This window comes from Typopeltis vanoorti, chromosome 12, assembly GCF_054136105.1.
Source record: "Typopeltis vanoorti isolate ZY-2024b chromosome 12, IOZ_Tvanoo_1.0, whole genome shotgun sequence".
Classification (NCBI taxonomy): Eukaryota; Metazoa; Arthropoda; class Arachnida; order Uropygi; family Thelyphonidae; genus Typopeltis; species Typopeltis vanoorti.
In genome coordinates, this window is record NC_143560.1 from 91,945,357 (window position 1) to 91,962,114 (window position 16,758).

At 35.9% G+C, this 16,758-nt stretch overlaps 1 protein-coding gene across 6 annotated transcripts in view; it reads left to right on the top strand.

Moving 5' to 3' along the window:
- LOC150101004 (threonylcarbamoyladenosine tRNA methylthiotransferase) overlaps window positions 1–16,758 on the top strand; it is a 154,485-nt gene that overhangs the window by 83,534 nt on the left and 54,193 nt on the right. For all 6 annotated transcript variants that reach the window (XM_090401238.1, XM_090401237.1, XM_090401242.1 and 3 more), the window contains 2 exons: window positions 15,025–15,191; window positions 15,361–15,506. In XM_090401238.1, the coding sequence (XP_090257364.1) occupies window positions 15,025–15,191; window positions 15,361–15,506 (313 nt within the window). The remainder of the gene's footprint in view (window positions 1–15,024; window positions 15,192–15,360; window positions 15,507–16,758) is intronic.

The following is a 16,758-nucleotide window of genomic DNA, read 5'->3' on the forward strand; positions in this document are numbered from 1 at the left end:
ACTGAGAGGAGACATCCACATAGCCTTTAAAGGAATGCAGAGAACTGACCAGGGCTTCTGCCCGATTGTCTAATCCTCACCTTTTGACCAAATCCAAAACTCTTGAACCTCTTTCCCTCTATTACATGTCCTAAGACATTTGTTCCTCAAGAATTCTAGAAATTTCATTCCCTTATTGCTACATGAATCTTCCTCTCCCCAGTTTATATTACTGTAGTTAAAATCTCCCATAACAATCATTCTTCTTGCACTTGCCAAACTCAACTGTCTAAACATTTCCTGGTCCCCACCCTCTGTGCTTCTGAGTCTGTAGCAACACCCCCACTAAATATCCTGTCTTACTCACCTCTACTTCACACCATATACTTTCAAAATCATTAGTGCCACTGCCTTCCAAAGTCTCCACTCTTTTGAGGACATAGGTTGTCACTTATCATAAGCAGTACTCCACCACCACACTTTCCCTTTCTATCCTGCTGAAAAATGCTGTACCCAGCGACTTCTATTCCTGTTATTATATCCTCTTCTGTCAACCACGTCTCAAGTGATCCCAGTAATTTTTGGCCAGGCTGATGCTATCTGCACCACCAATTCCTGTCCCTTATTCCGGATACTCCTGGCATTAGTATAAAGCATATAAATGCCGTTGTTTCTATACCCAGCATTATCCCCTCTAGACTCCACTTGGCTCAGTGTTAACTGATGTCGTCCCCCTTCTCCCAAGAATAGTCACAACTGTTGTACAGAAAGAAAAGTCTGAGTATGAAAAGAAATTGGCTCTCTGTGCTAAAGACAGTCCACAAGAATTCTATCGATATGCTGCAAGTAAAAGAAAGAATGAATATGAAAGGATAACTCTTCTAAGGTGTGAAGATGCAGAAGGGGGTGTTCAGCTAATGAGTTTTTATTTTGTTAAAAGCTATCAACCTGGTGTATGCAACATTGAGCTCACTGCTACATCTTCAATGGTTGAAGAAACTCAAGTGTATGAGGATGAGGTATTAGAGTTGGTTCACAAATTGAATAAGAATTCGGCAATAGGGACTAATGGAATATCAGCACGTGTGCTAAAAGAGTGTTCAGCTGAACTGGCTATTCCTTTGACCATGCTATTCAATATAAGTCTCAGAACAGGAAAGATTCTTCAGGAATGGAAGGAACGTATGGTAATCCATTGCACAAGAGTGGTGGAAAGACCGATGTATCCAACTACAACCAATCACTATCTCAGGAATGGTGGTGAAGATTTTGGAAAAATTGGTTAGGGCTTGCATTCAGAAATGGGTTGACAGTGAATCTCTACTTTGCAATGAACAACATGGTTTTACTAAGGGAAGGTCATGTTTTAACAACTTGCTCACATTCTATAACAATGTTACCATTGAACTAGACAAGGGGAATGGATACACCATGATACTTTTGGATTTTGCTAAGGCTTTTGACAGAATATAGCTTGATAGACTCTTGCATAAATTGGAAAAAATGGGTTTGGGTTATAGAATATTAGCATGGATAAGAGGATGGTTGACTGACATATCAAAGAGTGGTATATGAGGAATGTGAGTCTGCAAGATTTAAGGTAACCAGTGGTGTACCACAAGGATCAGTGTTTGGTCCACTGTTATTAAATCTGTACATTAATGATATTGTGAAGGATTTGACAAGTGACATTCAGCTATTTGCTGATGATGCAAAGATAGGTAAGATAATCAGGAATGCTGCTGATATGCAGTATTTACAGAATGATGTGAATAGGCCGGAATTATGGGCATGGGAAAATGGGTGTCAGTTCAATGTGAGTAAATGTAAAGTCATTCACTTCGGCATGATTAGATATCCAATGTCGTATTATATTGGTGGGATTAGGCTAGAAGAAATTTCCGAAGCTAGGGATCTTGGAATGTTAGTAGATAGGAAGTTGATGTTCAGGGGTTGTGTGGCAAAGATTGTAAATACAACTCAAAAGATAATAACAATTCTGAGACATCATTCTGCCTGTTTACAAGCCCTTGATAAGACCTCACTTGGACTATTGTGTGCAGGTCTGGTCTCCATTGTGATTCTGATATATTGGAAAGAGTGTTAAAAATGATATCAGGATTGTGGAATACTGATTATGAAGACAGATTGAGAATTTGTAGACTGCAGACACTAGCAAACAGGAGGAAGAGGGGTGATATGATTGATACTTGCAAAACTTCTGAAAGTGTCATACAGGATTTCATTTGATGGAATTTTTCAATTTATAGAGGGGTGGGAACAGGACAAGAGGGCATCCTTGGAAGCTGAGAATGACGGCTTCTAAGAAGCTGGTGAGGGCTAGATTTTTCTCTCAGAGGGTGGTGCGTGATTGGAATGGATTGCCATTGGATGTTGTGAGTGCTGGCAGTGTGAATGAATTCAAGAATAAGTATGGTAGCTGGTGTGTGTGTATGCGGCTTCCCTCGATAAGTCTCTGACTCCCTGGAGATCTGTCTTAATAATAATAATAATGAAGTACTAAATTTAAAAATGAAAGATAAAAGATGTGAGTTATGGGGTATGAGCTGTTTCGACATAAGAATCATCTTCAGGGCTCAAGGACAAATGGAGTCTATATTATGTTGGCTTTATGTTTGCATGGGATTTCCTGTGTTGCTTTCTGTTGGTGGGAATCTTGGCCTAATTTGCATTTTGTGGAGCTTCCAACTTTCTGAGATCACATAGGGACAGTGAACATTTATGAAGTTCTTGTCACATTTAATGTTTAATGTTTAATGGCTTTAATGTTTCTGATATCCTTAGCATTGTTTCATTATTTTGTATGTCTAGTATGGTGACTTTTTCAATCTCTGGGATATGCTTCTGTTCAAGTGCATGGATCACGATTTCTGTTTTCCTGGTATTTGATTTTTTGTTGTTATTTGGCTTTTAATCTTCTTATTACTTAGATGTTCTGGACCTGTTTATAAAAGTTTGCCAACAAGAAAATATACCTGAGGAGTGAAGGTAAAGTACCCTTGTCCCCATCTACAAGGGCAAAGGGGATGCACAAGACTGTAAGAATTACAGAAGAATAAAGTTGATGTCCCACAGAATGATAATTCTAGAAAGGGTTCTTGATGGAAGACTGAGGAAGGAGGTGGAGATTTCAAAGGAAAAATTTAGCTTCATGCCTGATCGATCGACGACATATGCTATCTTTGGGTTATGGCAGATGATGGGAAAAGTTTCGAGAGAAACAATGGGAGCTACATCTGGTGTTTATTGATCTTGAGAAAGTGTATGATAAAGTGCCAAGGCAAGAAGTCTGGAGGTGTCTGAGGGAGAAGAAGGTAATGGAGAAATATGTCAGGTTGGTGCAGGAGATGTACAGAAATGTGAAGACGAGTTCGAACCTACATGGGAAAGACAGAAAGTTTTCAAGTGACAGTTGACTTGCATCAAGGGTCAGCATTAATTCTGTTCCTGTTTATTATTGTGATTGAGGTGGTGACGGAGGAGGTGAGAGAAGATGTGATTGGACAATGTTATATGTGGATGACATTGTGTTGTGTGCAGAATCAAGAGAAGAAGTGGCAGTTAAACTGGAAGAGAGAGGTATGAAAACTGGAAGAGTAGGTATGAAGACGGAGTATATGTGTTGCAAAGTGGATGGCAGCTAGGAGACAGATCTGGAGCTGGAAAGAAATGTCATCAGGAAGTTTAGGGACTTTAGATACTTAGGTTCAACAGTGAAAGAGGATAGAGAGGCTGAGAAGGAAGTGGGATGGAGGAACTGGAGAGAGATAGCTGGAATGCTATGCGATAAGAGGGTGCCAATCAATCTAAAAGGCAAAATCTACAGGACAGTAGTAGGACCAGCATGTGACATATGCTATGGAAACTGTGGCCCTGAGGAAAAATAACATCAGCAGGTGGATGTGCAATGTGACCAGAAAGACTTGTCTGAGAAATGACTAACTACATAAGGGAACTGTGAATGTTACGAACTTAGGAGCGAAGATACAGGAGGCAAGGTTGAGATGGTTTGGTCATGTGATGAGGAGGGAGGACGAGTATGTGCAGAAGAAAGGTCATGCAGATGGATGTGTAGGGGAGGAGGATGCTTGGGTGGCCAAAGAAGAGGTAGAGGGAGCTGGTGAAGAAGGACTTGCAGATGAAGAACTTGGATGTGGTTAGCCCAAGATGGGAGAATGTGGGGCAGACTCATTGGGAACAGCAACCTTACTTAAGTGGGACAAGCTGCAGAAGAAGATTACCTTGATGTTCTGGAATTGGTACATTATGGGTCTTTCCCATAATGATCTAATTGTTGAGCCTGTGTAGGCAGTAGTGAGCTATGGAAATTTTAACAAAGGGCTCACATCGTCAGGAAAAAAAAAAAAAAACTATTTCACACAAAAACCTTTATTAATACAGCTTGTGTACAAATTCCAATCAAAAAGTATGAGAGGACAATCAATCTCTAAAGGCTATAATTTTTAAACAAATATTTCATGATCTAAACATGAAATATTTGCACACAATCAACTGTGTTCATTTATCTTACATAAGAAAAACATTTTTTAACTATCAAAATATAATAAGAATGAAATCTTTTATAAAACATTTGATTGGCTACTGGTTTTTCCATACGATTGGCTACCAGAAGGGAGAAGGATAAAGACAGCACATGTGCTTATTTTATTTTCAAACTTGGGCGCATTTGTTATAGAGAAGTTGAAACTAATTTTTGTTAGGTTACCATATGGGTTTGTCGCTTAATATGTTTTAAAAAAATATGTTTTTTTTTTTTTTTTTTGAAAAAATAAAAAAAGTAAACAAGAAGAACAAGGGGCTCACAAATTTGAGAAAAATTTAACAAAGGGCTCGTGGGATGGAGGAACTGGAGAGAGATAGCTGGAATGCTATGCGATAAGAGGGTGCCAATCAATCTAAAAGGCAAAATCTACAGGACAGTAGTAGGACCAGCATGTGACATATGCTATGGAAACTGTGGCCCTGAGGAAAAATAACATCAGCAGGTGGATGTGCAATGTGACCAGAAAGACTTGTCTGAGAAATGACTAACTACATAAGGGAACTGTGAATGTTACGAACTTAGGAGCGAAGATACAGGAGGCAAGGTTGAGATGGTTTGGTCATGTGATGAGGAGGGAGGACGAGTATGTGCAGAAGAAAGGTCATGCAGATGGATGTGTAGGGGAGGAGGATGCTTGGGTGGCCAAAGAAGAGGTAGAGGGAGCTGGTGAAGAAGGACTTGCAGATGAAGAACTTGGATGTGGTTAGCCCAAGATGGGAGAATGTGGGGCAGACTCATTGGGAACAGCAACCTTACTTAAGTGGGACAAGCTGCAGAAGAAGATTACCTTGATGTTCTGGAATTGGTACATTATGGGTCTTTCCCATAATGATCTAATTGTTGAGCCTGTGTAGGCAGTAGTGAGCTATGGAAATTTTAACAAAGGGCTCACATCGTCAGGAAAAAAAAAAAAAAACTATTTCACACAAAAACCTTTATTAATACAGCTTGTGTACAAATTCCAATCAAAAAGTATGAGAGGACAATCAATCTCTAAAGGCTATAATTTTTAAACAAATATTTCATGATCTAAACATGAAATATTTGCACACAATCAACTGTGTTCATTTATCTTACATAAGAAAAACATTTTTTAACTATCAAAATATAATAAGAATGAAATCTTTTATAAAACATTTGATTGGCTACTGGTTTTTCCATACGATTGGCTACCAGAAGGGAGAAGGATAAAGACAGCACATGTGCTTATTTTATTTTCAAACTTGGGCGCATTTGTTATAGAGAAGTTGAAACTAATTTTTGTTAGGTTACCATATGGGTTTGTCGCTTAATATGTTTTAAAAAAATATGTTTTTTTTTTTTTTTTTGAAAAAATAAAAAAAGTAAACAAGAAGAACAAGGGGCTCACAAATTTGAGAAAAATTTAACAAAGGGCTCGTGTGAGTGCCTTATAGCTCACCACTGTATGTAGGTGACATTGCAGTCGTGTTGACAAAGGAAATTTGTACACAACATTGTGGTATTCTAATATTTCCTTGTGTGAATGAAATTTGGTAGGTTTTAAGAAAGTTGTCAAATTGTGACTAGTAATAAAAAATAATTTATAGTTGGTATGTTTGAAGCTTGAAAGCAGTGCAGAAATATATTTCTTTAAAGTTCTGGCTGTTTTTGTGAAGTGTTCTGAACATAGGGAATAATAATGGCATTATTATAGTATGTATGTTGAGAGGTATGTGAGGGGATTGGAGGTACAGATAATTTGTAATTTTTTTGGCATTGTAACTATTGGACAAGAAGGTTTGGTAAATGAAGGTAAGTTTAGCTGTAAGGGAAGCCTGGGTAGAACAGAGATTGGAGGCTCTGATGAGTTTTGATGACACCTTATTATTGAGAAGGGTGAGGATTGGAAAATTTATGTATGTATCGACCGGTGTGTCTGTGGGGGGGGGGTTCTGTAAACTGAGAAACAAGGGGTACCAGTGGGCTGAAATGTGATTAGAGTATCAAAAAAAAAAAAAAAAAGGATGAAGAAGTCATCATCTCTCTCTCTCTTTCTAGGGCCTTGATATGTTCAAATCTGAATTACTGTGCTCAGGTCTGGTTACCTGGGGTTTTTGAGGACAAGGAAGTGGTAAAGAGGATTCATTGGTGAGTGGAGTGCTTCCTTTGGCAATAGATTTAAGATTGTGGATTGCAAAAAGTTGGTTGGTCTCTTTTCTGCCAATAAACATTTATTGGCAGAGATGTGAATGGATAGAATGGATTACTAGAGTCAATCGTGAGTGCTTTGTCTGTTAATGAGTTCAGGGAGTGGTATGATAGATATTGTGTGGATAGTTTGGTCCACCACAGTGAGTCTTCAGACTCCATGAGATGCCTGTGCAATAATAATAATTTGAAAATGAACTTTCTTATTGGTATGTGCTCCTACTTATATTATAACTTAAAACGTCATACTTTTGATGCATCCCCTCCCCCTTGACCTGGGATTTTCAGATTCTTGTAGATTTATCTAAGCAGAAAGAGATACAGCCTCTTTATATAGTATACACTGCTACTCTTACAGTAACTTAAAGTATTGCAAGGTTTTTATTTCTTCCCACACACCTGGGAGGGTCTAAACAAAAGCAGTTATGATCATTTATAACTTAAATAACTGCAAGATTTTTATTCCATCTCTACACTGGGAGATCCTGTACTAAAATTTTGGGAATTTTCCTAAACAAAGAACAATGACTATAATAAGGATTTTATTCTATCCTCCACAAGTTGTCTGGATTTATAAGAATGCCAAGTGGGATGATCTGTGACTTCTGCCTCTCATTTTCTTGTTAGATTTTCAGTCTTATGATCCAAACATTTTCATTGTAATAATATTGAAGCAATTCTTATTGGTGTTGAAACATTTATTTCCCATTCCACTTTAAATTCTCATTCCTTATCTAAGCCTTGGTTCTCCAATAAGTGTGCAAAGGCTGTACAAGAGAAGAACTGGGCGCACTGTAATTGGATTTCATTGAAATCTTCACTCTTCTTCTTTTTTTTTTCCCTAGGAAATTTAATTAATTGCAAGCAAGCTATTGGCACATCTGAAGCTGATTTTGAAAAATCCAAAAGAAACTTGCATAATGTCTAAATAGTAGTCACGATTTTTGGTTTCTTGCTAGAATTGATACACATTATTGGCCATAACCTCTATCCAACCATGCTTTCACCTATTTTGCATTTGAATGGTTGCATTACACTTTTACCTAGAGAAAAAGCCAATCTCCATTTCCTTTCCAAACATTCAATGTCCCCTTGGATTTTTTTCCAGAAAGATATCAGAAGAATCTTGTCCAAACTGGATACTAAAAAAACTCCTAATCATGATGGCATTTCTTCAGTGTTGAATGTTTGTGCTCCTAGTTTGATTGCTGTTTGATATTGCCTCTTGATTATCTTTTATTTGTTGTCTATTATACAGTTCACATCACATCAGTTCTTTCTAAAATAATGGATATTAATAGTTATCTTCATTCACTATCCTAGATCCTCTCATAAGGATTCTGCCACTGTCAATCCACAGATGAGCTTCTTGCTTATATTGCCTATCTTTGGACAATGCCATCAATAAAGTATGGGGGAATCCCCTAAGGCAGTGATTCTCAACCACTGTGCCGCGGCACTTTGGCGTGCCGCAAGATTTTTTAAGTGTGCTGCCACTGTGAATACCCATACATAAGCGGCGTCAGACAAGTCGTTCAATCAGTTCTACCTTCCTAGCGGGGACTGGCTGAACCATGCGCATGGCTATTATAGTTCTGGCTACTGGCTAACAAAGCTACATATTAGTTTAGTCTACTAGTCGCCTGCTTGATGTGTGCATATGGTTAGTTACAACTTATATATTCATTTTTGTATGTGCAATACCACAATATTGTGTAGTCAAACTTAATTAAAACGGATTCAAAGGCAATATGCAATATATCGTTTTTAATAATTTTTTGACAGAATAATTTTTATTTTCAATGAACCACCTAAAATGGATAAAAAAAAAGAAAGCTTAATGACGATAATGATGATGCTAGCGATCATGCTGACGAGCCCAGTACAAGTAAAGATGTTTCTGCCACCAAAAAATGTAATGTTCATCATAAGTATAATGATGACTTCTTAAAAATTTGGATTTACATCTACAATTGAAAATGATAAAACTGTTCCCGAGTGTGTGGTATGTGGTTGTAAATTATCAAACAGTGCTATGGTTCTGAGCAAGCGCCAACGTCACCTACTCACTAATCACCCTTCGCTAGCATCAAAAGACAAAGCCTACTTTAAAAAATTCATTATCTGTAAGATCCAAATAATTAAAGATTTTTAAAAAGCAAATTAGTGTGTCTGAAAAAGCTCAGATAGCTTCTTATGAAGTGGCTGAATTAATTGCTCTCAAATTAAAATCTCATAATTTGGCTGAAGAAATTATATTACCTGCTTGTCGTAAAATTGTAAAAAGAATGATCGGTGAATCAGCAGAAATTGATGTTTGTAAAATACCACTTTCAAATGACACAATTCATCGCAGAATTATAGACTTGTCCCAAAATATTGAAGAAAATATTGCTAAAACTTGGAAATTCAAATTTTGCTTTACAAATCGACAAAACAACTGATATTACGGGAAAAGCACACTTAATTGTATTCGTTCGATTCATTCACGAAAATGATATAATTAATCAATTTTTATGTTGTCGTGAATTATCTGATTTCACAACAGGAAAACATATTGATCCTGTTCATTATGTTGAATTTTTTCTTGACAATTATTCATAAGACTATTACACTTTTTTTATAATCTTTGTCAAGTAGCTTTATTTTATCCTCCTACATGTTTTGCCAATCTTTTTCTATTGGCAAGGGAATACAAACTAGTAAGCTTAAATGAAGGTTACAGACTAGGTTATAACTGATAGTTCTAATTCATACAAAAAATTGGTATTGTGCGTGTCTCGTTAACGTGATTTATTCGTTATGGCTCATTACGTAATTGTTATGAAAGTTCATTTCTTTGATGTTTAATGATCTGATAAAAGTTTTCCAAATTTCTGGTAAAATTAGACCTTGATGCTTGTTTAGGTTTTCAGTTTTATGGGTGACTGTAGCTGCTTCTTTAAAGGTTCTTGAATGGTAGTTATCTTCTATGTATGGCATAAGGTTCTTATCCCACTCAATGTGGTTAGTAGAGGCAAAGTGGCATGAAAGGCCTGAAATGTCTTGTCTGTTATTTCTGACATATCCTATGTGTTCTTTCTTTCTCGTTTCAAAGCTTCTAGAGGTCTGACCTACGTAACTAATACCACATGAGCAAGGTATATTACATACTCCAGAGTACTTGTAGAATGGGTGAGGATCTTTCGGTGATCTTAAAAATTTCCGAATAGTGTTGATTGGTTTGAATGCCACTCTGATCTTATGTGGTTTTAAAAGGTTAGCTAATTTTTTGGAAAGGTTGCTGACAAAAGGAATTGTAATTGTGCTGATGTATTGGACATCATCACGTTGTCGATGTGGTATATCAGTAAAGAGAATCTTGTTATAGAGTCTTTTTGGGTAACCATTTAAAGAAAGTTCTCTGGATATTGTGGTTAATTCCATTAGTAGGTCATCCTTGTCTGTCATATACTGTATAGCTCTTTTCTTGAGACTATGGATAATGCTAAGTTTCTGAGCTGAGTTGAAATGGAGATAACGTCCAGTATTTGTAGGTTTTCTGTATACAGATAGGTTGATACTATTATTGGATTGTTTCTTTATTAAAATGTCAAGGAATGGCAGTTTTTTATTTTTTTCCATTTCTAATGTGAATTTGATGTCCAAAAAATTAGCTAACCTTTTAAAACCTCATAAGATCAGAGTGGCATTCAAACCAATCAACACTATTCGGAAATTTTTAAGATCACCGAAAGATCCTCACCCATTCTACAAGTACTCTGGAGTATGTAATATACCTTGCTCATGTGGTATTAGTTACGTAGGTCAGACCTCTAGAAGCTTTGAAACGAGAAAGAAAGAACACATAGGATATGTCAGAAATAACAGACAAGACATTTCAGGCCTTTCATGCCACTTTGCCTCTACTAACCATCACATTGAGTGGGATAAGAACCTTATGCCATACATAGAAGATAACTACCATTCAAGAACCTTTAAAGAAGCAGCTACAGTCGCCCGTAAAACTGAAAACCTAAACAAGAATCAAGGTCTAATTTTACCAGAAATTTGGAAAACTTTTATCAGATCATTAAACATCAAAGAAATGAACTTTCATAAACAATAACGTAATGAGCCATAATGAATAAATCACGTTAACGAGACACGCACATTGTCACGCACAATACCAATTTTTTGTATGAATTAGAACTATCAGTTATAACCTAGTCTGTAACGTTCATTTTAGCTTACTAGTTTGTATTCCCTGAGGATGCCAATAGAAAAAGATTGGCGAAACATGTAGGAGGATAAAATAAAGCTACTTGACAAAGATTATAAAAAAAGGGTAATAGTCTTAGGAAAACATATTTTCGATGAAATTAATTCTTATTTACAAGAAATTAAAATTTCATGGAATTTGTGCATTGGCATTTGTACAGATGGTGCTCCGGCTATGACAGGATCTATAAAAGGATTTGTAGCACATGTAAGAGAACATAATGCAGATATATTAGTTACCCATTGTTTTTTGCATCGGGAAACACTCATTACAAAATAGTTACCATCAGAATTGAAAGTAGTGCTGGAACAATGTGTTAAAATGATTAATTATATAAAATCAAGTCCATTAAAAAGTCGCCTGTTTAGTCAATTATGCCAGGCTATGGAGTCTAAATACGAATCATTGTTACTACACATGGAAGTCAGGTGGTTATCCAGAGGAAAAGTTTTGTCTCGCGTGCTTGAATTAAAAAACAAGATAAATTTTGTTATTTTTAATAACATAAATACGAGTTCGCAAGGACTGAAAGAAAATATTTTAAACTCAACCGATAAATTGTTGGGATTTCAAAAAAAAAAATATTTTATGGAAGAATAAAGCACAAGAAGGTAGTTTAGAAAAGTTTGAGTCAGTTCCAAAAGATTGTTATAAAATAATTCATAAAATAGTTATTGATCATTTGACAATACTAGAGCAAAAAATTGTTCATTACTTTCCATAGTGATTATACCTCTGTCTCTTTTAAATCTGTTAAAACAAGTTTAACTGTGAAGGAATATTGAACATTGAAGCAGCTATTTGATAATCCCTTCACAGTTATACTTCAAACCACAAAACAAATTTTTCTTCCTCTTATAATGTACAACATCGAACGCAAAATCTGTTGCCTAGCACTGGAAACAGCTAGTAACATCAGACTTGATGTCATCAAAATCCTCACCCAGTCATCACCACTAAAAAGTAATTTATTTTCCAGACAACTTGCTGCCCTCAGAAAATTATGGAAAGAAAAAAGTATTGTCATCACCGCAGCAAATAAGGGTAATGCCACAGTCGTCCTTAATACCACAGAATATAATTGAAAAATGGAGATTATTCTCCGAGATCGCTCTACCTACATCCCACCAGGACACAAATCTACAAAAACTCAAGTTAAAAAATGAAAAAACTTAGTTAAAAAAAAAAGTATTTTCCTGGCCGCTGGACATTACAAAAAACTCAAACCTTCTCCCCCCCCCCCCTGATATACGGTTTACCAAAAATCCACAAACCTAAATCCTCCCTAAGACCTATAGTAGATGCCACTGATGCACCTTGCTACAAACTGTCAAAGCAGCTAGCTAACTCTTTGACCCCCCTCCCTCACTGGTCTTACCATATCTTATGTAAAAAACTCTACCCACTTTAAAACCTTAATTGAAAACTAACTTTAAATAATACAGACATATTAGTAAGCTTTGACATCACCTTATTATTTACCAATATTCCCCTAAATGACACCTTAACACTCTTAAAAAATGTTTTTCCTTCTGCCATCATAGAACGCTTTTCCTTTGCCATCAATTCTGGTTATTTTTCTTGGAAGAACAAAATTTACAAACAGATAGAGGGAACCTCTATGGTCCCCCCCCTCACCCCTTCTTTCCAATTTTTACATGGAAAATTTTGAAAAACAAGCCATAGACTCATCCCCTCTTAAACCGTCTATCTAGCTAGGATACATAGATTATGTGCTCTCTATTTGGCCCAGGCACATTAGATTCCTTCCTCAGTCTGTATTATTTAAAGTTAGTTTTCAATTAAGGTTTTAAAGTGGGTAGAGTTTTTTACATAAGATATGGTAAGACCAGTGAGGGAGGGGGGTCAAAGAGTTAGCTAGCTGCTTTGACAGTTTGTAGCAAGGTGCATCAGTGGCATCTACTATAGGTCTTAGGGAGGATTTAGGTTTGTGGACATATTAGTAAGCTTTGACATCACCTTATTATTTACCAATATTCCCCTAAATGACACCTTAACACTCTTAAAAAATGTTTTTCCTTCTGCCATCATAGAACGCTTTTCCTTTGCCATCAATTCTGGTTATTTTTCTTGGAAGAACAAAATTTACAAACAGATAGAGGGAACCTCTATGGTCCCCCCCCCTCACCCCTTCTTTCCAATTTTTACATGGAAAATTTTGAAAAACAAGCCATAGACTCATCCCCTCTTAAACCGTCTATCTAGCTAGGATACATAGATTATGTGCTCTCTATTTGGCCCAGGCACATTAGATTCCTTCCTCAGTCACCTCAATAGTCTACATCCAAGAATCCAGTTTATGATGGAAAAGAAAAATAACAATAGTTTACTCTTCCTAGACACCTTAGTAACATGCCTTCTTAATGTTAACCTTTCCTTCTCTTGTATATAAAAAACCTACTCACAGAGGCAGATACATTCACAAACTCTCTCCCATCACCACCACCACCCCTCTCAACAATATGGCATTATTAAAACTCTAACTAATAGAGCCCACAAGCTTTGTTCCAGTGGAACCCTTTCAACTGAACTCAACCACATACACAATACCTTCCTTTCCAATGGCTACAGTGATTACAGAATTAAAAAAATAATCAGTTCCTTTCCTATTCCCCTCCATCTCTTCAGAAGGACTTCAGAAATGCCATCACCATACCTTACATCCATGGCACATCAGAAAAAATATCTAGGTCCTTAAAGTACAGCCTCCACACGGCGTTTAAGCCCCACGGTAAACTTATTACTCTTGTCCGTTCCACCAAACATCAGCTCCCTCCTCTTAGTGCCTGGAGTATATAGAGTACTCTGTTCCTGCAAGCTGACTTACTTCGGACAGACAGGCAGATCAGCAACCATCCATTTAGAAGAACACAAATCATACATTTTTAATCATGACTATGGTCAATCTGGCCTTGCTGACCATGTTTTAGATACAACCCACAGAATCTTCTGGGGAAAAACCACCATGCTCCAGCATAGTAAATTCAAAAAAGAAAGACTGTTTTTAGAATCTGCTGCAGTGCTCAGAAATCAACCGGATTTAAACAAATACAGTTGCATAAAACTTCCCAAAATTTGGGAAACATTAATTATCGGAGATCCCGCGTTACATCCTAGGCCACCTACAAATGCCCATAGAGAGTGCACCACCTAGAGAGGACTCTAGATTTACCCACGTGTTTCACTAAGTATTGTATTGTATCTGAGCGTGTTGTTACAAACGTTTTTTTAATCCCTGAAGATGTCTCAGTGACTGAGACGAAATATTGGAAACATTAAAATTAATTTTAATCCTTTCCCAGTGCTGATGATGATCAAACCTCCAACATGAACGGTTGGAACCAGTTTGGGCAGTGATTCTTCCCATAATGCATAGCATTATGGGATACTAAGGCAAATGATGTGAAGTCATTAGCCTCTATATACGAGTTGCCCAGTTGTGAAGTTACTTCATGCATAAGTTGTTCCTTACACTTGGATAAAGGATTAAACCAAGAATATAATTTCTTGGCATCTTTAATTTATAGTATAACCAAGTAGTAAAACTGTCAATAAATTTAGCTAAACTAAGTTTATAACATTGCACTAAGCTTATGTTTTTTTTTTATAAAAAACAGATCAAATTAGATTTGGCCATCTTTTTTTTTATAATACTCTAAATCATTTGTCTTAGATGTACTGTTCTTGCATGATTCTCAACTGTTGGTTGCTTTGAAGTGTGAACCTTTAAGTTTTTAGTTTTCTGAGGAAAGATTTCATATGATAGGTTAAATCTTAGCAGAACTGTTACCAGTTAGTACTCCTCTAATAACAGTTGCAGTCTTATTCTTTATCTTATTTATAATTAGCAATAGGAGCATTTTATAATGAAGTAAGTCCAGGTGTTATGGAATCAATAGAAAAACTTTTTTTTTTTTTTCAGTGGGTAAATTTTATAGATCTTTTACTTGTTTGTTGAATAATTACTTTTATCTAGTCAGCTAAAATAAGTAAATTTTATTGTTTGTAGAAGGAGTACGAGAGATTTGGTTAACTTCTGAAGATACTGGAGCTTATGGAAGAGATATTGGTGTTACTCTTCCAGATTTGCTTAATCAGCTGGTAGAAGTTATACCAGAAGGCTGTATGTTAAGAGTGGGAATGACTAATCCTCCTTACATCTTGGAGTATTTAGAGGTAGGTATTTACAATTATGTGAACATTAATGATTACAAACAGTGCCTTGTCCACAATCAGCAAGCAGATAGAATTGCTAGAGTCCAGTGAGTCATGACTAAGGTGGTTTAGGCTCTGTTTTCATACAATAATCAAATCTAATCATAACTAGTCATTTTTTTTTTTTCAGGATATGGCCAAAATTTTGTCCCACCCACAAGTGTACTCCTTTCTTCATATTCCAGTACAGTCTGCTAGTGATGCAGTGCTTGGTGACATGAAAAGGGAATACTGTATTGCTGATTTCAAGAGAGTGGTGAATTTTTTAAAGGAGAAGTAAGTTTGATAACTCAGTTTGGTAGAGAAATTAATTTTTTTACAAGCTGATAATAGCAAACACCTTACATGCACATTCGTTAATATGTTATGCATTTATGTTATGCTGCGCTTTCATCTCTTAAAGTGTGATGGAGTTTGATGAAAATTAACTCATAATTTTCTTATTAAAGTATATCTCACATATATCTTTTTTTTATTATTCAAATGGCAGGATCTTTTTGCTTCCTACTTTTTTTTTTTAATCATGATTACTAGTATTTCTTTTTTAGATAATGCTAATGAACACTCAGAAGTAATTCTTATGTAAAAGAATGGCATCAAATTATTGAATAAACATAAGAAAATTTATTAAGATTTCCCAGCATCGGGAATGGTTCAACATTGGTAGAAGAAAGATAGTGGTTTCCTTTCATTGAGTTTTATTTCAAGAAAGCGTGCAAGAAAAAAAAAAAACTTCATGAACAAAAATATTTAAAAAAATAATTGAGTTTAAGTGATGAAATCCACATAGATCTTAGTGGGAAATTCAGCGAAACATGAATATTGAGGGCTGTCAAACTATATGCAATGTAGAAAAAATATTATTCGAATCATACTGAAAAGAAAAGATACTAGTAAGCAAGAAAAATTGCAGGCAGTCAAAAGGGATGAGTGCATTTTATAATAGTATTCTTTGTGTATTTTGTAATAGTATTCATCATTTATTATAACATCTGTTTATTATAAAATCTAATATTGCCATTGAAATGGTTCATTTGAAATGACTTGATAAATTTTGATAACAATTCTAAATACCAAATTTTATTGAATTTCTTTATGCCTGAGAGAAGAATTTATCATAATTTCAGATCATTTTACCAATAAAAGCAGTTCAGTTCAGTTATACTTGAAAGGGAAAGAGAAAAAATATTTTATCATCATATTAGGTTGTTTTGCTAATAAAAATGAATTATACTCTTGGGGTGGGGAGAGTCATTCATCTATCTTAGCCTGAGATTGGTTTAACATCAGCGAAGTGAAATTACTGCAGTGAAACATATCCGCCAAATAAAAGAGACATCATAACTGTGAGCTGTATAATTGTTTATTTACAACACATGTAAAAATTGTTTAGAGTTTAATTTTTGATTCTCAATACTTGTGTTTTTGTAAGAATTCTTCTTCTTCCCTTCAGGTATTAGGCCTAGTGGCCTGCTACAGAGCTATCTTTAGCCCTTCTAAGCCATACCCGTCCCAAGGATAAGGTGGC